The following is a 23,820-nucleotide window of genomic DNA, read 5'->3' on the forward strand; positions in this document are numbered from 1 at the left end:
ACCCCTTCTTTGGATTACCCTAGTGTGAATAACCTTTCTGTTGGACTAACCGTCCTATTGTGGACTTCAATAAACCTCACTGTTGCACCCGACCTGCCGTCTGCGCGTGTGCCTTAAAACCCCGGCCTGATAAACATAACCATCCTATCATTATGAACTGCTCCATATATTCTAATCATGTAGAATCAGTTGACCCAGTTCCTGGTTTCCACTCTGAATTAGCCTCGACACAGAAGAACATCTTAACAGACTGAATACTGTGGCAACCCCACGCCATTGACCAGGGGCCAGCCGCTGCAGCACCGGCCCCGTGGACGGGTGGTGGAAGGAAGGTACCTCCCCCTCCACCCAGTTGCGCTAGAGGGAACATCAACCGGGCCCAGGGAATCAAGAACATTGGGGGCACCTGGGGGACCAGGACAGAGGAGCTTTAAGGGCTGGGCACGTGGCAGACGGAGAAGAGGGCTGACGAGGAAGAGACGTGCTGTTGAACCGACGTGCTTTAACGAAGCGTTTTCCCCACCAGGAGTAAGCCGGAGGCGTCGGGTGCTGTTTCCCCGCCGACCCCGAGGAAGGGCTGGACCAGGAGGTCCCGTGCCCTTATTCCCGATTACGGAAGAACCTTATTTTATATGATTTCCCTTTTTGTGACTGGTTTTACAATAAAACCCGTTGCACCGCAACCCTGCTTCGTTCATTAATTCCAGAATCCCCGTCGCCGACGAAGGGCGTTGCCACAGTGGTGGAGAATGCAGGCAACGCGATCTCTGGACTTAAACACAACCCAGACCACGATGGAGCACGCCGACCAACCCGCCACGAGGGACGAGGAGATAGACGTCCTACGGAGATGCATGGTCCGAATGGCCGAGCAGCTCGCTCGGGGTCCTGCATTTGCGGCCCCCACGAAGAGTGTTCGAGCGGACCGCGGACCGTGAACAATGGCCAGCGGACGAGTGGGGCCACATCCTAGCGCCCTTCCTGTCCGGGGAAGCTCAGCGCGCCTACCGGGATCTCCAACCCCAACAGGCGGGGCATTACCCGACACTCAAGCAGGCCATCCTCGCCCATTATGGACACAGCCTCCCCGCCCAGGCGCAGCGCTACCACGACTGGAGCTACGAACCGCTCGGCTCAGTGAGAAGCCAGATTTCCCAACTCGTCCGGCTGGCCGAGCGGTGGCTCGTAGAAGGCGACGGCCCCCCTCTGCTGGATCGTCTCGTCATAGACCGCTGCATCCGATCTCTTCCCCCCGGCGCCAAACGCTGGGCCTCCGGGAACCAGCCCCGAACGGTGAACGATCTCGTGGAACTCCTCGAGAACCATCAAGTAACCCAGCGGCTTTGCGGAGGAACAGCCCCGCATCCCGGAGGGGGGGAGCCGCGGACCGAGCGACGCGGACGGATGACAGAGACCCCGCGCTCCCAGACACCGGTCGTCCGAGGCCCCGCCTACCCGGCTCAAAACATCGTGGCCCGCAGAGGCCCCGCCCCCCCGACTCCGAGAGAGGAGTGGAGGTGCTACACCTGCGGCCAGAAGGGCCACCTGGCCCGCCACTGTCCCGGCGCAGGGGACGTGTCAATGCCCACGGCCAGTCCGTCCGACCAGAGGGGAGGAGCCTGCCTCCGCACCACCTGCTGGTCACACGAGAGGACCGTCTCGCCGAGCCTGCCGGTACGGGTGGGACGGCGCGACACCCATGCCCTCCTGGACTCAGGGAGCGTGGTCACCTTGATCCGGCCCGACTTAGCCTGTGGAACGCCCGGGCAGGACGTGGAGGTGGGCTGCATCCACGGACAGACGGAAACATACCCCACCAACCACATCACAGTACAAACCCCGAAGGGGACCTTCACTGTCCAGGCCGGGGTAGTGCCCAACCTACCCATGCCCCTGTTAATTGGACGAGACTGTCCCATCTTTGGACGACTGTTGGGGGCGGAGCTTCGCCCACCAAGACCCCGACATTCAAGGACGAGACCGCGCCAGCTACGAAGCCGACCCGTCTACATGGCAGGCCAACCCCCACCATCCCCGACTGACTCCGACGAGCCTCCGCAGAGACCCGCGAGAGAGGTAGGACGCCGGCCTCACGCCTCGTCCACGGAATCCCTTCCCCCGGGGACACCGGGCATGGGGTGGGGATACCCCCACCAGAGGAGAGTGAGAGCCCACCCCTCATTGACTTCTCCGACCTCCCCCTGGCCGTTGAGGGGCGAGCGGACAGGGGCGGACGGTTCGCCACCGCCCAGCTGGAGGATGACTCCTTAAGACACGCCTGGGGACACGTGCAAACCCACGAGGGACTATCACGGGACTCGGTGAGTTGCCGGCGGTACCCACATTACAGCACACGGGGAGGGTTACTGTATAGGGTAATTCAGAGGGGGGGAGAGGAGGTGGAACAGCTGATCGTTCCACGGTCCTATGTTAGCAAGGTGTTGTACATGGCCCACTCACACCTCCTAGGGGCTCATCTGGGGATGGATAAGACCAGGGACCGGGTGTTAGCTAGATTTTATTGGCCAGGGGTAAAGAAAGACATAGAGGACTACTGCCGAGCCTGCCCCGAGTGCCAACGTACCGCCCCTAGACCGTCGGTACGGAATCCCCTCATACCCATGCCCCTGATCGAGGTCCCCTTCGACAGACTGGCATTAGACATCATAGGCCCCCTCCCCAGAACTAGCAGAGGTCACCGCTACATATTGGTCATGGTAGATTACGCGACCCGCTACCCAGAGGCCATACCTCTCCGCGCCGCCACAGCCAAGGCAGTGGCAAGAGAGCTAATGACGTTATTTAGCAGGGTGGGAATAGTTAGGTAGATCTTGACAGATCAAGGCTCCTGCTTCATGTCCCGGGTGTTAAAGGACCTCCTCAGTCTGTTACAGATCCGCCACCTCCGGACCTCCGTCTACCACCCCCAGACCGACGGACTGGTAGAGAGGTTTAATCAGACCTTAAAACGCATGCTGAAAAAGGTGATGGAGGTCGATGGAAAGAACTGGGACCAGCTACTCCCTCACGTCCTGTTCGCCATCAGGGAGGTACCCCAGGCCTCCACCGGCTTCTCCCCGTTCGAGCTACTCTATGGGAGACGACCGAGAGGGCTCCTCGACATCGCCCGGGACGCCTGGGAGAGCCAACCCTCCCCCCACCGCACCATCATCGAGCACGTGGAGCAGGTGCGGGACAGGATGGCGCAGGTGTGGCCCGTGGTCCGGGAGCACCTTGGACGAGCCCAGCAAGCCCAAGCTCGGGTGTACAACCGGGGAGCCCAGCTGCGCACCTTCGACCCGGGCGACCAGGTCCTCGTCCTCATCCCGACCTCTGAGTGCAAGTTCCTGGCCAAATGGCAGGGACCCTATGAGATCATCGACCGGGTGGGCGAGGTCAATTACCGGGTACGGCAACCGGGGAGACGCAAGACCACCCAGCTGTACCACATCAACCTGCTGAAGCGGTGGCAACCACTGACCACTCCGCGGGATCCAACTCTCCTGACGCTGGCCGCTCGACTGCCCCCTCCAGAGGTCCCAGTCGGGGAGCTGCTGAGCCCGAGCCAGACACAGGACATGCGGGACATGGTGCTCCAACATCTAGACGTCTTCTCAGAGCGACCCGGCAGGACCACAACCGTCAGCCACGACATCCGAACAGAACCGGGAGTCAGAGTCCGCCTCCGGCCCTACCGCATCCCGGAAGCACGGCGCGCCGTCATCAGAACAGAGGTCGCCCGCATGCTGCAGATGGGGGTCATAGAGGAGTCCCATAGCGCGTGGTCCAGCCCGGTGGTTCTGGTACCCAAACCAGACGGGACCTACCGGTTCTGCAATGACTTTCGCAAACTGAACGAAGCGTCTGCCTTCGACGCCTACCCTATGCCACGGGTGGACGAGTTAATAGAGCAACTGGGCCCGGCCCGGTTCAGATCCACCCTAGACCTCACGAAGGGATACTGGCAGGTCCCCCTCACCAAGCGGTCCCGGGAGAAGACGGCGTTCGCCACACCAGACGGGCTATACCAATACACCGTCCTCCCGTTCGGGTTGCATGGGGCACCCGCAACCTTTCAAAGGATGATGGACCGGATCCTACGGGCCCACAGAGAATACGCCGCCGCGTATATAGATGACATCGTAATACACAGCAGCACCTGGACCCTCCATCTCCACCACCTCCGAGTCGTCCTGGGGGCGCTTCGAACCGCCGGACTCACGGCCAACCCCCAGAAGTGTCGCCTGGGCCTGGAGGAGGCCTCCTACCTGGGCTATCAAGTCCGGAGGGGCTGTGTGAGACCCCAGGACAAAAAAGTGCAAGCCATCCGGACCTGGCCCAGGCCAACCACCAAGAAACAGGTGAAGTTCTACCTGGGACTAGTCGGGTACTATCAGAGGTTCATCCCCGCATTCGCAACAGTGGCCAGCCCCCTCAACGAGCTAACCCGGAGGACTCTACCCGACCGAGTGAAGTGGACGGAGGAGGTTGAGGAAGCCTTCTCCCACCTACGGCAGGCTCTCTGCACCGAGCCCGTGCTCATCACCCCGGGCTTCAGCCTCCCCTTCGTGGTACACACGGACGCGTCTGAGGCGGGGCTGGGAGCCGTTCTATCTCAGGTCCGGTCAGGAGAGGAGCACCCGGTGACCTTCATCAGCCGGAAGCTCCTGGCCAGCGAAAGGGCATACTCAACGGTGGAAAAGGAGGCGCTGGCAATCAAGTGGGCCCTAGAAAAGCTCCGTTACTACCTCCTCGGTCGGAACTTTAGCCTGGTCACCGACCACGCCCCCCTAAAGTGGATGGCAACGGCCAAGGACACCAACGCCAGGGTGACGCGCTGGTTCCTGGCCCTGCAAGACTACCGCTTCCAGGTGGTCCATCGACCCGGAAGGGCCCACGGTAACGCGGACGCACTGTCCCGAAGGGACGCCTGCCTAGGGCTAACAGGAGGAACCCCCGGCTTGCTGCTGAGGATGGGGGTGTGTGGCAACCCCACGCCATTGACCAGGGGCCAGCCGCTGCAGCACCGGCCCCGTGGACGGGTGGTGGAAGGAAGGTACCTCCCCCTCCACCCAGCTGCGCTAGAGGGAACATCAACCGGGCCCAGGGAATCAAGAACATTGGGGGCACCTGGGGGACCAGGACAGAGGAGCTTTAAGGGCTGGGCACGTGGCAGACGGAGAAGAGGGCTGACGAGGAAGAGACGTGCTGTTGAACCGACGTGCTTTAACGAAGCGTTTTCCCCACCAGGAGTAAGCCGGAGGCGTCGGGTGCTGTTTCCCCGCCGACCCCGAGGAAGGGCTGGACCAGGAGGTCCCGTGCCCTTATTCCAGATTACGGAAGGACCTTATTTTATATGATTTCCCTTTTTGTGACTGGTTTTACAATAAAACCCGTTGCACCGCAACCCTGCTTCGTTCATTAATTCCAGAATCCCCGCCGCCGACGAAGGGGGTTGCCACAATACGTGTAGGGAGACGGCTGCCATTATCATCGCCAAACAAGGACAGAAGTCTTTCTACCCTTTGTCCCTGCTCTGTGTTGTCATGACGACTCAGTGTGCTACGTTATAAACGCCACTGAGCTGACGTTATGCTGGCCACATCGCCCCAGCTATGAGAGTAGTGTCTTATATACATGGATAGCTCCATTCTATAGGTAGGCTCTGACTCTCTGGTACAATTAGATGGAATGTTGTGTGTCACAGCGATATCATTTGGCTTGGTGTGACCCTTGCAAATCACTGGATATTAATAAGTAAACTGTTACTCATAAGCACAGTGAAACATGTTGAATAAGAACTTACCAGTTAATGCCCAATCCATTTCCAGTGTTTCACTTTTCTATAAGATAAAAATGTCAATAAAATATCAACATTAGGTTCATTAAAAGTCATCTTCTAATAACTCCACAAAAATGTATGCTTTCTAACAAGAGATAAAAACTCTCTGGACCAAGTACAAACATACACAGGGCATATAAAGCTGCACCACCTCGGATTATCAGATCATATCTCCTTGACACTGATTCCATCTTATAAACCAGTTGCTGTAGAACCAAACCAGCTGTGAAGACAGTACAGGTATGGAGTGAGGAAGCTGTTACATCACCACAGGTCTGTTTTTAGAGCTCAGTATGGGAGGTATTTTGGCAGGGAGCCAACTTGGAGGAGCACACCTCTAACGTCCTGGACTACATTCAGTTTTGCACCGAGACAGTTCTGCGCACCAGAACCATCAAGGTGTTCCCTGATCAGAAACCCTGGTTTGACGGTAATGTGAGGTTGCTGCTCAGGGCGAGAGATACTGCCTTCAGGTTGGGGGATAGGCCGGCATATAGAACTGCCCGACGAGACCTAAAAGAGGGCCTTAAAGGGGACATATCACACCACCAGGTGTGAGTGTGATTAGCCGTTACAAGCAGGTTTGAAAATATGCAGCATTGGGACATCACAGGCGGGCGTGTCGACCTAGATGTGTGCTGATAGATCAGTCTACCAGCCTACCCAGTGGACTATAGCAAACGTTGCTCATCTGTCCGTCACACATCTAGGTGGACACGCCCACCTGTGATGTCACAATGCTGCACATTTTGAAAACGGCTTGTAATGGCTAATCACACTCACACCTGGTGATATGATAGGACCCCTTTAAAGAGGTCAAAGGCAAGTAAAGACAGCGCATTGAGGGTCACTTTGAAAACAAGGACCCCAGGCGCAGGTCTGCGAGTGGGGAGGGTACAACACCAAGGACCTAACATGGGCTACTAACATCTCCAACCTTGTAAAGAGGACCCAGAAGAGGCTCTTCTTTCTACTGAAGCTCAAACAGGCTGGTTTATCCTCACACCTGCTCATTCACTTTGATAGGAGCACAACTGAGAGCATCCTCTGCCAGGGCTGCAGTGTGTGGTATGCAGGCTGCACAGCGGAGAGCAGGAGGGACTTGGCCAGGGTGGTTAGGTCAGCAATAAAGATCATAGGAGCTGAGCTCCCAGACCTGGTCTCTGTGTGTGGTGACCGCCTGAAGAGGAAGGCAAGGTCAATCAGCACTGATAAACTCACCCTGGACACACCTTGTTTGTCCCCCTCCCATCAGGGAAGAGGTACCGCACACTGCGGGCCCGCACCACAAGACTGAGGAACAGCTTTTCCCCAAGAGCTGTAGCCTCCATCACCCCCTCAACCCCCTAACAAAGCACTAAGGACAACTCTCCTCCAGGAGCAGTAGCTTCCAACCCCCATAACCCCCCCGCCCCGCCCCTCCACACACACACACACACACGCACACACACACACACACACACACACAACAGACTGGACTTGATGGGCAGAATATAGACAGGGTGATGTGTGTGCGCGTGTGTGTGTGTGTGTGTGTGTGTGTGTGTGTGTGTGTGTGTGTGTGTGTGTGTGTGTGTGTGTGTGTGTGTGTGTGTGTGTGTGTGTGTGTGTGTGTGTGAACTCTAACTGCTGCTAGAGAGTGCATACCTGTATTTCGTTGTGTACTACAATGACAATTAAACTCCTTGAACCTTCACACATACTATTGTGTTCTGTATCAAACCAGTAATAACACTTACCTCCAAATATCTTTGAACAAATTCTGTATAGAGATCAACAATACAGTAACATGTCAGGACAGCAGTCAATATCATTCAGCATAACCCTGATACATGTTAACCTCGACACATATTAGTTTAATATAACCCAGATACATGTTAGTTTAATGTAACCATGATACATGTTAGTTTAATATATCATGATACATGTTAGTTCAATGTAAACACAATGCATGTCAGTAGTTTAATGTTATCATGATACATGATAGAGTTTAAAGTAACCATGATACTACATGTCAGAGTTTAATCTAACCCTTACCTCCCAGGACTATGATTGATATTATGAAAGGTATGGATCCTATTATTACGAACTGCTCAATATATTCTATCTAAGTTATCTGTTACTCGTTTAGAAAGTGAAACATGTGGAATAAGAACTTACCACCCAACTTCCTCTCCTGTTTCTGTGTTTTCTTTTTCTATAAAATAAAAATGTAAATAAACTATCAACATTGGGTTCATATCAAGGTCATCATCTAATAACTCCACCACTGCCAGCTAGGGTCACACATATTATTGTGTTCTGTATCAAACCAGTAATAACACTTACCTTACCAAGTCGTCCCCACAATTCTATATAGAGATAAACAATACAGTAACATGTCAGGACAGCAGTCACTATCATTAGTTAGTCTAATGTCACCATGGTACTTACTGACTGCCCTTTATGCCTACTGGCATGTAGGGCAGCAACAAAGGATCTCCATTCCCGTCTGTTTAGGGTCAGGTTATAACCATGATACATGTTATTAAAATCTATAGATTAAACTAACATCATGGTTATAACCATGATACATGTTATTAAAATATATAGATTAAACTAACATCATGGTTATAACCATGATACATGTTATTTAAATCTATAGATTAAACTAACATCATGGTTATAACCATGATACATGTTATTAAAATCTATAGATTAAACTAACATCGTGGTTATAACCATGATACATGTTATTAAAATCTATAGATTAAACTAACATCATGGTTATAACCATGATACATGTTATTTAAATCTATAGATTAAACTAACATCATGGGTATAACCATGATACATGTTATTAAAATCTATAAATTAAACTAACATCATGGTTATAACCATGATACATGTTAGTTGAATGTAACCATGATACATGTTAGTTGAATGAATTGAATAAGCTTAATGTAACCCTTACCTCCCAGGACTATGGTTGATATTATGAAACGTATCCATCCTATTGTTATGAACTGCTCCATATATTCTAATCATGTATAATCAGCTGAATCAGTTCCTGGTTTCCACTCTGAATTAGCCTCTACACAGAAGAACATCTCGACAGACTGAATATGTGTAGGGAGACGGCTGCCATTATCGTGGTCAAACAAGGACAGAAGTCTTTCTACCCTTTGTCCCTGCTCTGTGTTGTCATGACGACTCAGTGAGCTACGCTATAAACGCCACTGAGCTGACGTTATGCTGGCCACATCGCCCAAGCTATGAGAGTAGTGTCTTATATACATGGATAGCTCCATTCTATAATCTAATATCTAGATGATGTTGTTCAGTAGGTCTGTCACTCTGGTCCCTCTTCTAGGTAGGCTCTGACTCTCTGGTACAATTAGATGAAATGTTTTGAATCACAGCGATATCGTTTGACTTGGTGTGAGTTAGTAATACTTGCAAATGTCTGGATATTAATAAATTATCTGTTACTCATTAACAAAGTGAAACATGTGGAATAAGAACTTACCCTCACACTCCAACACCTGATCCCGTTCTTCCTTTGTAAATAAAATAAAAATGTGAATCAAAAAATGAACATTGGGTTCATTACATGTCATCATCAGTGGTAGATTAAGGTGGTCATTGGCCCCTAGGCTTCTACTTTGTGAGGCCCCCTTACTGATCACGCAGAAAAAACTAAATTTAGTGCCATGTGTAAACAGAGGAATATTACATGGCCCTCACGCACACACTCGGGGAGCACTGGCACACACACACACACACACACACACACACACACACACACACACACACACACACACACACACACACACACACACACACACACACACACACACACACACACACACACACACATTGATACGGCCTTCACTAAAACAGCATTGATACAGAAACAAGTGTGAGTTCCCCATAGCTGTTGCGACCACGTATTTCTGGGGACCGACCGACCGACAGAGAACTCCTTAATGAGGCTGGTAAAATCCAATTTGCGCAGAATATCGCTCTCAACGGACAGATCAGAGACAGGAGATTCAGTCTGTTTTGGCCCATTGTGGATCTCAGTCTTTCTGTAACTAGCACCAATTTTCAAAAAGAGCGCCCCCTGCTGGCATTGGTCAGAGGCAAAGTTATAAACAGTCAGAGTGCTATATATCGACAAATGGGAACACTTGTGCTTTTCGCTTTTCAGACATTCTGCCTCTTTGCTGTCCAGCAGACGTGACGTATTCCTTTACAATCAAACTGACTTTATGAACCTGGTCACATGACATGGCCCACACATCTACCCAATCAGCTGCTTCACTTTTTAATGGTTCTAGTTATGGGCCAATAGGGGTCAAGTCTTTTTTTATTTTAAGTAAAATTGAAAATAGTCTGGCCCATCCAGGGCCCCTTGCACACCTGGGCCCCTTGCACACCTGGGCCCCTAGGCTCAGCCGAGGCTAGCCTGGGTGTTAATCCGCCTCTGGTCATCATCTAATAACTCCCCCACTGCCAGCTAGGTTCACACATGTTATTGTGTTCTGTATCAAACCAGTAATAACACTTACCATCTCATCTATTTGTTTTTCCAATTCTGTAGAGAGAAACAACACATCAACATGTCAGGACAGCAGTCACTATCATTCAGCATAACCCTGATTCATGTTAGTTGAATCCAACCATGATACATGTTAGTTTAACATAACCATGATACATGTTAGTTAAATCATGGTTTCCACTCTGAATTAGCCTCTACACGAAGAACATCTTGACAGACTGAATACGTGTAGGGAGACGGCTGCCATTATCGTGGTCAAACAATATCATTTGACTTGGTGTGAGTCAGTAACCCTTGCAAATGACTGGATATTCATAAATGATCCGTTACTCATTTACAAAGTGAAACATGTGGGATAAGAACTTACCAGTTAAATCCCTTTCCATTTTCAGCCATGTATAAAACAATGCTACGAAGTGATAAACAACACATGTCAGGACAGAGGTCACCATCATTCAGCATAACCCTGATACATGTTAGTTTAATGTAACATGATACATGTTAGTTTAATGTAAGCATGATACATGCTAGTAGAATATAACTATGATACATATGTTAGTTGAATGTAACCATGATGCATGTTGCAGTTTAATGTAACCATGATACTTGTCAGAGTTTAATGTAATATGATAAATGTACGGTTAATGCAACCATGATAGATGTTAAGAGTTTAATGTAACATGATACATAAAAGAGTTGAATGTAACGCTTACCTCCCAGGACTATGATTAATAAAGCCATGCATCCTATTATTATGAACACAATTGCCACATATTTAAGACATGTAGAATCAGTGGAATCAGTTCCTGGTTGTATCTGCACCCCTCCCACAGAATCACATCTGAAACCAGAAGGACAAAACCATGGTTAGTTCTAAGAGTAGTAGACTGGGTGTTGGACTCCAGGTTTAAAAGGTACTGGGTTCGATCCCCAATGTCCACAACCAACCTATAGGCCTTCAGGAAGGTTCTTGAGCTAGATGCCTGACCCCTACCTGTTCCTAATGACCTGTATCTCCCTGTGTCTGAATTCACTGTACACCGCTTTGGAGAAAATGACTGAATGGTAAGTTATATATATTGTCAAGCATGAACAACACTTTTATAATATCTTATTCTGCCATTTGTATTATTAAATAGAAGAGTAAAGTATATAACATTATGGCTATGGTATGTATTTTAAGAACAGGCAAAAAGCCACACCAGTACATGATATATTGCCCAGGCCTAATTCTTAACAACCATTATTGTACTTTATGTATAGATTGTTTAATGAACTCCACTTACATCGTGTGGGGTTGGCATGACAATGTGGTCTCTGAGAATGTGTCTTTATCTGCTGACTCACTACAGAAGAATCCATCCGGGATCACACACTCAGCATCTGATGTTGGAGTACAGAACTTCTTCTCCTTCTGACCTGTCAATCACAACAGTTACAGAGGAACCTAAGACAACCTGAGAGTATACAACTTCTGATATAAACATGAACAACACAACTTCTGATGTAAACATGAACAACACAACTTCTCTGATATCATTATGAACAACACAACTTCTCTGATATTAACATGAACACAACTTCTCTGATATAAACATGAACAACACAACTTCTGATACAAACATGGACAACGCAACATTCTCATCACCACAACATATGGGGGTTGCATGGGGGGCGTTTCCATTTAATAATATAGATGTACCTCTGACACACTCTGTACAGTTAGAGCACTGCTTCTGTCCGCTAAGGCCTTCTTTGAAAGTACCATCGGGGCACTTTGTGCACTTTGTATTGGTTGTCGCTGAGCAATCCCTATGAACCCTATATCCTGTTGGAGAGCACGTTAAAGTATGTTGTTTACCAATGGATTTGGTTGAAGAAATCATAAAGAACTATTTTGGACAACAGCTTGACGAGAGCTGGGTTGATGGACTCTTACCACGAGGACATGCAAGGCAGCAGAGCTGTCCCACTCTGTATTCATCGCTGGCACACGATGGTGATGCAGCACTAGCAACGCCATAAGTATTACAAACTGAACATATTAGGAACAGGATTTGGAAGAACATGGTGGTCCAGTTTGAATGACCTTCAACCATCTGATGGCAGATTTTCGGCAGATATTTCTTCTGTGTCTTGTTATTCAGCCAAGGCCAAATAAGGTTTATTGTTTTATCCTGCTTTGTGTATTCTAAATATATGGGCCAGATACTCTATACTTTGGCTGCCATATCATCATTGCCATGCAGCTACAGACTTTTCTTGAAGTTCAGATACATCTGGAGAGATAAAAGAAAATATTCAGCAGTTAATAAATTAAAAAATATATATATATTTAACCTACTTAACCAGGAGAAAAACCTACAGAGATTAAAAATCACTTTTTCAAAGGTGACCTGGCCAAGACAGGCAGCAGCACAATGAACCACAGTTACAGACAAACAGTTACAGACAAACACACAGGGACAACAATTTAAATAGCACTAAAATAAAGCAAATCAAAAAGTATCCTTAACACTTTTCTCTAAACCAAAATAATATGACGTTTGAAAACATTAGAGCTGTTAAACAAAGTGTTGTTAGCCTTGTATGTATGCATTAACTGTGATCTAATACTTATTTTGCTGTGATAAAGAAAATATATCTGTCAGTGTTATAAGTGTCTCACAAATATAATGTATCACTCTTATGTTCATTGGGCTACATCATTTTCTAGATTGATTTGGTCTTTGGATCCTTTGTTTAATATAGGATTACTTTGGGTGAAACACTCCACCTTACTCATCCCAAACTAAACTCCAAACAGTCATCTGGCTGCTGAAGATCTCAGGGCCTAGGGGCTGTTCACCAGCCTGGAGGACTGGGTGTAGGCCTGGACACAATGAGCAGGCCCCAGGCCTACGGGCTGATCCCCAGCCTGAAGGACTGGGTGTAGGCCTGGACACAATGAGCAGGCCGCGGGCCTACAGGAGGTCTGCACCTGGAGTTGTGGCTCTTAAAGTTTGCCTCGTAATGACAGAATGAGCCTCCATTCTGATAGGCGCCACAACAACAGATTACATTTATCAGATAATATAATTCATGAAGAAACAGTGATCTGTGCTGAGGTGACGTTATCATGTCACGCTGTCCACACACTGATTCTAGGGGTGGGAGAGCAGACCGCTACTTGGTCACCAGAGTTGCAGTCTGTGACACAGTAATTACTGCTGAACTGGGAAGGGACACTTTTGGGTTCAAATCAAAATCAAAAAACTAGTAACTTCTCAAGGCTGCAGTGTACACGCTCAATTAAGAGTTATAGTTTATGAACTCAGGGGTCATTCATAAAACATCTGCAATATATCCATCTGTGCCAGGACCACAAATGAGGCAGCAGGTTGTGTGTGACCTCTCCTGCCCTCAATAGTACTATATTTTTATGATAGTGAGAGATATGCCCTTTGAGTTCTTCTTGTCCAAGGCGGTGTTTGTGCAATGCATTTAATCCGCCATGTGGGGGCGACACCGCGTTCACATGACAGTATGCCTCTGTAACTTTTACTAGGGTTGTCCTCAATTTGATTTTGCAAAGTCAAATATGAATCTTCATCCCAGACACATCACTGACAACGAGCACCTCTAGCAACAAATTCACCTTTCACAATATGATGACAACGTGCACATCCGTTCATGTCAATCAATTGGGAAGAAAAATATAATAATAATGTACCGTAATTAATATAAAACATTAAGACCCAACCAGTGGCAGGTGTGTGTCATTTGACATTCATTTAATAACACCGCAAATCACTCATTCGTTTTCTGGTTAACCCATCGGAATGTCTTTCTGGGTCGGAGAAGATTTGAGGTTGCCCCTAGTAAAAAACTTTTTTGGGCGTGTGGACTTAAAGACTAATGATACATGAGGGTACAGAGGCTAGCCTCAACTGGTTCTCAACTGCTCCAGAGGCTAGCATCAACTGGTTCTCAACTGGTCCAGAGGCTAGCCTCAACTGGTTCTCAACTGGTCCGGAGGCTACCCTGAGGACCAGTTGAGATCCAGTGCAATAAACCGTAGAAAAGGCAATTAAAGACGTTTTAAACGGAGAACCACGGCAGAGCTAATAAGATTGACTAGAGTCTACTGCTTTTCAGTGAACTGAAGTTCGAAAATACAAATCATTCATAACTCGACACTGACCTTATCGATGATGTCGCCTTAGGAGACTGAATTCTGGCTGAAAAACGTGGAAAGACGTTAGGGAAACAAAATGTATTTCAAATAGTTTGAGGCATCGCACATTAGATCTTGTTTTCTGTGTCTCTGTGACTGTATGAAATAAGACTGGAGAATGAAAGCTCAAAGTTCAGCAGTACTTGGCATGGACATGAAGGAGTTATATGGTGTCCGTTGCGTTCAGCAGTACTTGGCATGGACATGAAGGAGTATATGGTGTCCTTAGTACATTCTACATGACAATGCCTAAATAAGGGCAGTACTGTTCTGTTTGTGGATCAACAGGATTATTAGAAATATATTAAAAGTGGGTCACATATATTTGGGAAGATACTTTCGAAATTCCCTATATGTATGTAAATATATATATATATATATATATATATATATATATATATATATATATATATATATATATATATATATACATAAATATATGACATTGCTGCATAGTAATGCCATTTGAAAGTAAAAACTTTCAAGGGCATGGGCATAAACTGCAGTTGATGATTTCTAATTCATAAAGCCATGAATAGATAAATGAGGCCATAACATTCATAAAAGAAGCACGATGTAATGCACAACTGTTCCTTCAGTGCTGAGGATTGTTGGGGATTGGGTCAGGGTTTGGAGCTGAAGTTAAGAGCCTGCCCTTAACTTCAGCCCTGTGTTCAGGTGAGGAGGAATTTTATTGTTTGAACTTTGGCCAGGATCAAAATAGAATTAAATTGATAAGATTGCTGACAATAATGCAAGGAAGAGAAGGTCATTCATACATTCTTATATCAAAACATCTGGAGCAGGTAGGGGTTAGACAGTACGGAGACAGGTCATTAAGGAGCAGGTAGGGGTTAGACAGTACAGAGACAGGTCATTAAGGAGCAGGTAGGGGTTAGACAGTACAGAGACAGGTCATTAAGGAGCAGGTAGGGGTTAGGCAGTACAGAGACAGGTCATTAAGGAGCAGGTAGGGGTTAGACAGTACAGAGACAGGTCATTAAGGAGCAGGTAGGGGTTAGGCAGTACAGAGACAGGTCATTAAGGAGCAGGTAGGGGTTAGGCAGTACAGAGACAGGTCATTAAGGAGCAGGTAGGGGTTAGGCAGTACAGAGACAGGTCATTAAGGAGCAGGTAGGGGTTAGGCAGTACAGAGACAGGTCATTAAGGAGCAGGTAGGGGTTAGACAGTACAGAGACAGGTCATTAAGGGTTGGGTAGGGGTTAGACAGTAGAGAGACAGGTCATTAAGGAGCAGGTAGGGGTTAGACAGTACAGAGACAGGTAATTAAGGAGCAGACAGGGGTTAGACAGTACAGAGACAGGTCATTAAGGAGCAGGTAGGGGTTAGACAGTACAGAGACAGGTCATTAAGGAGCAGGTAGGGGTTAGACAGTACAGAGACAGGTCATTAAGGAGCAGGTAGGGGTTAGACAGTACAGAGACTGGTCATCAAGAGGCGGGTAGGGGTTAGACAGTACAGAGACTGTCATGGTCGGGTGCTTGCGGGGCAGCAGGAACAAGGAGGGGTAGTTCCAAATGCAGACGACTCAGGACCTTACAAAAAAAAGGCCTTTAATAAAGAAACTCAATATCTCTGTTCCATGAACAGGCAGAAAAACACAACGATTGAGGACCCACGAGGGATAAGGGACTTGACCCAAAACAACGACCTGACACGGGAACAAAGGAAGTGAACCTGGAAATAGTGGGAGAGACTGATGAGGGAATGAGGTGCAGGCGGGAAGATTGACAAGAACGCACAGGGGAAGGGGAATGAAGGGATTGGAAAAGTCAAAGGGCATCTGGTGGACAGGGAGAGAACGAACACTGAACAACAGAGAGACAAAGTGAGACCAGGACCTTAAGGCCCAGATCCAGACGTCCCACCAGGTCTGTCAGGAGAACCGAGCAGGGTGGGTGGAGGTGGTCTGGAGGAGAGATTCAGGGGCAGGTGGGCTGATAGCCGGATAGACCAGCCGGGAACCTTAGGGGAGGAGCAGGAGACCCCAGGGGACGGCCCGGGAAGGAGCAGGAGACCCCAGGGGACGGCCCGGGAAGGAGCAGGAGACCCCAGGGGACGGCCCGGGAAGGAGCAGGAGACCCCAGGGGACGGCCCGGGAAGGAGCAGGAGACCCCAGGGGACGGCCCGGGAAGGAACAGGAGACCCCAGGGGACGGCCCGGGAAGGAGCAGGAGACCCCAGGGGACGGCCCGGGAAGGAGCAGGAGACCCCAGGGGACGGCCCGGGAAGGAGCAGGAGACCCCAGGGGACGGCCCGGGAAGGAGCAGGAGACCCCAGGGGACGGCCCGGGCGCTGGATGCTAGACAGACCACCAGACATGCAGAGCCGCTCTGGAGGACGACTCGGGGACCGGAAGGTGAAACAGTGGTATCACCAATAACTCTCAGGGACATTAACCCTTTTCTATACATGAGTATCATGACCGTTAACTGGTCCAGAGGCTAGCATCAACTGGTTCTCAACATTACGCAATACTATAAATTGCATTGCTAATGTATTATAATAACCTGTTGGTTTGATAAGGGATAGACCTGTAAATTACCACAGTAAGAAAAGAATAAACAAGTTCACCAATAACATTGGTATGAATCTAATAGTACACATGGAATATTACATTGATACTCTTTGTCAGGGGGAGCAGGAACTTATTCGAACCCTACGTTATACGTCCGCCGTGACACATCCCGTCCCCCCTGGCCTTGGCGCCATCATTTCAGCAGGGCTGTAGTAGTACGTTTTCATCTACTGTTTCATGCACTTAGTGCAGTGTAAAACCTCTTTATTTACAGATTTAAGATTTAACATAGTATTTAGAATAATTCACCACTTAATTCGTGCTTATGTGCTTAACAACCTGTAACCGTTATATATTTGTGTCGGCACTCACCACTGTAGCTGAACAGAATGACACAATAGCAAATGTCAGTGAAATAAATATATGATAAAAGTAAGATCATAAATAAATGTCCAATTTGTATGACCTTTAACTATAACAGTTTGACCGATTGTGATGGCAGCAAAGTTGTGCAGCTGTGTTTCAGTTATTCAATGCAAAATAAGGTTTATTTTTTTGACATGCTTTCATTCAAAATATATATGGTCCACACTATATTTTGGCTGCCATCATTTTCATGTTGAAGTTCTGAAATATTTGGGAAGAGACAAAAAAGAAACAAAAACTAACAATAAATGCAATATTTTACAAGAAAGAAATCCGACTGAATGTGCAACGTTAATGAATTCATTGTTTTTTCAGCGTGACCAGGAGCCACCTAGTGGCCGTATGTGATAGGGGAGAATTGTCTCTTTGGGGAGAATAGTCTCTTTGGGGAGACCCACTGAACGGGAAAACTCAATCGAAACGCATTTTAAATGAGTGGTGGCTCGCAGGGCCGACGGACTGGGGGTGTAAGGTGGACAGGCTTGGGGGACCCAAGGCAGGGGGGGGCCCATGGGAATTCTACCACCCCCTAGTGGTAGGAGCCCCACACTGCGCTCAGCGGCCATTTGCCGCTAGGGCACGTCTCGTGTCCAAACATAATGCATTGAGTTCTGAGTTGTCCCCTAACCGCTCGGTGACTCAAGAAGTATGCACTTCATGTCTCTCACTGACGTGCACTCTCACATGTTGACTGTGAGGGTGACTTTAGTGTCACGCAGAGGTGTCAAGTAACTAAGTACAAATACGTTGTTACCTTACTTAAGTAGAAATTTTGGGTATCTATACTTTACTGGAGTAATTATTTTTCAGCCTACTTTTTACTTCTACTTCTTACATTTTCACGCACTTATCTGTACTTTCTACTCCTTACTTTTTAAAAATGGCCTCGTTACTCCCATTTAATTTCGGCTTGTTTTTATTCCGCCGGCGTTCAAAAAAACCTATCCAGATGATTCGCGCCATCGGATAGAGTGAATTTGATTGGTTGGATGAGAATAGAAACATATACCATTCTGACACCTTATTGGTTTATACGCGATCCATGGCACCTGCGCATGACCAGAGCCCGTCTACATTCTCTGACATGACATAAATCGCGCCACATTCCAGCTATGAAATAGCAGACGATGAGCGAAATGTCCCAACCAAGCACCAGTGAGGAGGTTGGTAGCCAAGAAGACCAGCCAACCCTTCTACATCCCTGGCCGTACCTGGAAGAATTTTTCGAGATGGTTGGATGCAAAAACAAACTCAGTTCTTACTCGTTACATCTTAAATTCCTGCAGCTAAGCTTGGAACATAGCCTACTAGCTGCAGTATGTTCCAATAAAGGCTTTTGATAACATGCCTCTGAAGTTTGACTTTTTGCACCATTCCAATACTTACAGGGAACTAGTCATCATATCTTCTGCTCCATGAAACACATGTTAATGCTCAGTAGTACACATATTCTTTAATGTATTTGCATTGTACTAATATGCATTCAATTTAAATGGGTATAAATGTGTCTGAAACAGGTGCATCCCAATTTTTTCAACATTAACATTATAGTCATTAGATGGCCTTTAGAAAAATGTTTTTTGGGGGGGAAGTGGCTGTGTGTGTCACTAATTCACAGATGGGATAAATGCAGAGACCAAATTCCTTGTATGTGTGAGCATACTTGGCAAAAAAAGCTGATTGTAATTCTATAGGCCCCTGTGGCACGGCCTACGCTTTTGTCCTTAATGGCATTTTTTTCCCCTTGCATTACTTTACTTTAATACTTTAAGTAGATTTGAAACCAGTACTTTTATACTTTTACTTAATTAAAAAGCTTGAGTCTATACTTCAACTTCTACAGAAGTATTTTTAAACGCTAGTATCTATACTTCTACTTGAGTAATGAATGTGAATACTTTTGACACCTCTGGTGTCCCTTGACTTTCTCATAATAAAATCTTAAATAAAGCTTTTGAACTTTAAAACATTTTAATCAAATGGTAAGAATAATGTAAAAAAATTGTAATCTCCATATCATCATTCCCTGTACATCATCCTCGGCGGTCGCCCAAGAGAGGTGGAGCTTGGACCCAAGCCAACGTTACCCATCATATCCCAGGACGCCTCACAGAGCACACCTCACACTATTTATTAACACCTCGCTTGTCTTTGCTCTGTGAGCCACATATAGAAGAATAATGTGAGGATTGATCAAATAATGATGTTAAACACATTACTACTCTTCTCCTTTCAAAGCTGGCATCAGGAAGGAATCAGACTGGTGTATTTCCTCCCCTAGTTTCTGAGTTTGAACCATCAGATTCACTTTCATGTTGATCCAGAATTTCTCGAACTGCGTTACTTTGTATCCTGTAATGTCATTCCCCTTCAATAGTGAATCACGGTCGATGGGAAACTTGGGTCTAACAGCGATATTAAAGAATCCTGTTACGATCTTTGGGCAGTGTTTGGACTGGACCCATCTCAATGTCTAGCTGTCCAGTACCAGACCGGTAGGCGAGGGCATCCAGACTCTGGTCATCATCATGACCATCCATAGTTACATCAGGGGTAGTTGTTCTTGAAGTGTGTTCTTGTTGGTCCCCGGTTGGTTGAGATTCACTGGACATTAGTGGTGTAGTTTCTGGAAGAGAAGTCAGCAGAGTCAGGACATACAGCCAGCCTCCACATGCAGCAACACTCACTGAAGACTGAAGCCCAGTGGAGCAGCTCTGCAGCTGGGTACTCTCAGGTGGAGATGAGGACACAACCAGACACACACACACACACACACACACACACACACACACAGACACACAGACAGACAGACAGACAGACAGACAGACAGACAGACAGACAGACAGACAGACAGACAGAGAGAGAGAGAGAGAGAGAGAGAGAGAGAGAGAGAGAGAGACAGACAGACAGACAGACAGACAGACAGACAGACAGACAGACAGACAGACAGACAGACAGACAGACAGACAGACAGACAGACAGACAGACAGACAGACAGACAGACACACACACACAGCCAGACACACAACCACACACACATACAGCCAGAGACACAACCAGACACGTAACGTAATAAACACAACTCACCTTCAGCAGGCTGTGTTTCACTGGAGGGAGCTGGAGGGATGGATGTCTCTAGACCTGCAGGCTGTGTTTCACTGGAGGGAGCTGGAGGGATGGATGTCTCTAGACCTGCAGGCTGTGTTTCACTGGAGGGAGCTGGAGGGATGGATGTCTCTAGACCTGCAGGCTGTGTTCACACACAGTTCATCCATACTGTTACACCACTGCATTAAGCCCTTTGTCATTCTACTACATAAAAGGTAGCACTGTACAAATACACTTCATATAATTTGACTAAGACCTACAATTAATTAGTACAACGGTGTAACTGCAAAATTTAAAAATAATAATAATAACAAAGACGAAATAACAGTTTATTTTTAATGACACAGAGACCACAAATAATGGGTTGAACGTACAAGCTCCAGAGAGAGGAGAGGTGTGGATGAGGGACCAGGTGTTCTTTCTCCAGCAGCTCCACCTGGACGGTCATAGAGTAGATAAAGTTAGCCCTACATAACAAACAAAACCTGGGGCCCGTTTCAGAAAGCAGGTTCAACAAACTCTAAGTTAAAACCTTAACTCTAGGTTGACCAACTCTGAGCTGTAAAACTCTGAATTTTCGGTTTCAGAACAGGTGATAACGCTTAGTTCAATCAACTCTGAGTCAAGGTAACTCTGAGTGAAGCTCGTGCATGAGGATATAAAAAGCCCTCATCAATGGAACACAGATAACATGATTCACCATGGCAACAAGTACTGGCCTCGATCCTCCTACTTCTCCCCAGCGGAGTTGCAAATCTTAATGACTGCATATGCAGAAAGCGAGCATATCTTTTTACTAAAAAGCAATACTATGGCAGCAGCCAAAAAGCGGGAGCTTGCGTGGAAAAAAAATAGCTGACCGAGTCAGAGTATTTGAGAAAAAGAAAATGTTTTCTCTTGAATGTTCCACTTATTCAACAATTATATTCCATATGTGTGTTTGTGCGCACAGGTGCAACCCAACAGGCCCCAAACGGACTTGGCTGCAACTAAAAATGAAATATAAAAATGTAGTTCAAACAGATAAGGTATAATTTAAGTACAAGCAATTGTGATGTTGTTTAGCCTGCCCTCATTAAACAGCATTTAGTGGCTGCATTCAACATGTGATAGATATATTTAAGTAATTAGGGAAATCTGCTAAACAAAGAAAAATCCCAACACTGCCAGTATTTAATATTGTCTACATGAAAGCAACACCTAAATGCCTTTTATACATACAAGTCTCCAAATTTGTGTTTTCTGGTTATCTTAAAATTTGACCTCCATTATAGCGAACAGAAAAAAGGCAGAGTCAGTTAGAAATGATTGAAGCATATCATGTCTCTAACAGCTCTTCCATCTCGTGCATCAGCAGGGGGGTCAAGATTATTATCTGGATCATTGGGGGAAAGAGTAGGAGATTGTTCTCCTCTAATAGTGGCAATGTTGTGGAGAACCAAACATGCCACTATAATGTCACAAGCCCCTTCTGGGGTGACCCTGAGCCTTCGAAGGCACTGGAACCGGGCCTTGAGCATGCCGATGGTCATCTCCACGAGTCTGGCTCGTGTCCTGCAGTGAGCCAAGTTGTAGTGTTGCTGTGGGCATGGGTCAGGGTCAGGGGTCAGCAGATAGCGCTGGCAGGGGTACCCTCTGTCTCCGAGTAGATAACCATCAAACTCTCCTATGATAATACAAGATACACTTTATTGTTTCAGTTGTAATAGGAGGAAACAAAATATTGATCATAGGATATAACTATATAGGATATATAAACTATATATATAAACTCACCACGGGCAAATCTGGCACTCAGTGTAGACTCACGAAACATTCGTGAGTCATACACAGACCCAGGCCACTTCGCTTCCACATTATTTATCATGTGGGCTGCGTCACATCATATGATCTTCACAGTGGAGAACAGTAATTAGCTGTATAGTGAAGCATATTTCATTTGGAATGTTAAAGGCTACTATTTAGGCCTACCTGTACATTAATGCGGTGGACAGATTTCCTATTCACATAATCTCCTTCATTTATTGAAGGAGCTATGATAGGAATGTGAGTGCCATCTATGCAGCCAATCACACCTGGAAACCCTAAAATATATCAAATTGACTGATTAGTGCTTCAAGTCTCAAAGCTTTATAACATAAATGAATTACTGCTTAGACTGATACCTGCAATTCTGTGGAACTCTTCTTTGAGAAGTCTGGTGGGTCTGTGACTTGGGAACACTACAAACGTGCATAGTAGCCGTTTCAGTGCAAGTGTCACATTTCGGACAGCCCGACAGACAGTTGCCTTGGACACATGCTCTGCATCACCAACGTTATACAAAAAACTGCCGTTGGCAAAAAAACGAAGTGCAATACAAAGAATTTGCTCGGAACTGAGAGCGTGTCCACGATGTGTCATGTGAGCGATGTGAGGGCTGAGAATATTGTTTACATAAATTATTGATGATGCAGAGAAACGGAAACGCTCAAACAGGTAGCTACTCATCAGGGAATGATAAAACATCCAAGTATCTGCGCCTCGACATCAACTGGCTCTTCAATAAAAGGACACGCCATGTCTGCCACTGCCTTCAGTCTGCAGGCTTCAACTTAAGAGCAGGAGAAACTCTGGGTTAGTTGATGAAAACCTGCCAGCGAGCAGGTTAGGTTCACGGAGTATGTTGCCAGGGTAACTGACTCAGAGTAAAGCTGAACTGGCTTTGTGAAACTGAAAAACCAGAGTTTCCCTCATCTCAGGGTTAACTAACTCAGAGTTTTCACTAAACCTGCTTTCTGAAACGGGCCCCTGGTCTAGTCTATCCTTTAACCCAACTGCTCCACCTGAACCAGAGACTTTGTATTGCCAGCCAGTGGGGTGCATGAGCACGCTAAAAGAGCGGTGTTCATTGAACGCTCTCATATATTTTGTGAATGTTGAACGACGCTCACGCACTGTTTACCGGCTCCTGTGGATTAACTGCAACAGGCATGATGCCAGCATGGCCTCTTTAAACAATAATGACAACGGAGCTACCGCTGAAGCCAGTGGGGCATATGAATATTTGAAACAGAGTTTTATGAACAAACAAGTACAGATTTGAACGGTAAAAGTCTGAACGTCAGCCACATCGGTAACAAATTTAGATGCATGACGGATTTTTGA

The 23,820-nt window shown here is 46.9% G+C and overlaps 1 protein-coding gene and 1 long non-coding RNA gene across 3 annotated transcripts in view; both read right to left on the reverse strand.

The window, feature by feature from the left end:
• Positions 1-23,820, reverse strand: part of LOC115539279 (uncharacterized) — a 189,739-nt gene that overhangs the window by 40,142 nt on the left and 125,777 nt on the right. The window contains exon 2 of one of the 2 annotated variants that reach the window (XM_030350355.1): positions 10,396-10,421. The exons of the other annotated variant lie outside the window; for it this stretch is intronic. Within the exon in view, the coding sequence (XP_030206215.1) occupies positions 10,396-10,421 (26 nt within the window). The remainder of the gene's footprint in view (positions 1-10,395; positions 10,422-23,820) is intronic. 2 annotated transcript variants of the gene reach the window in all.
• On the reverse strand, positions 19,834-20,694 carry LOC115539289 (uncharacterized). Its single transcript, XR_003975810.1, has 2 exons — positions 20,653-20,694; positions 19,834-20,191 (listed from the first exon to the last, which is right to left on the reverse strand). It is a non-coding gene; the product is annotated as an uncharacterized LOC115539289 (long non-coding RNA).

Source organism: Gadus morhua, unplaced genomic scaffold, assembly GCF_902167405.1.
Source record: "Gadus morhua unplaced genomic scaffold, gadMor3.0, whole genome shotgun sequence".
NCBI classification, from domain to species: Eukaryota; Metazoa; Chordata; class Actinopteri; order Gadiformes; family Gadidae; genus Gadus; species Gadus morhua.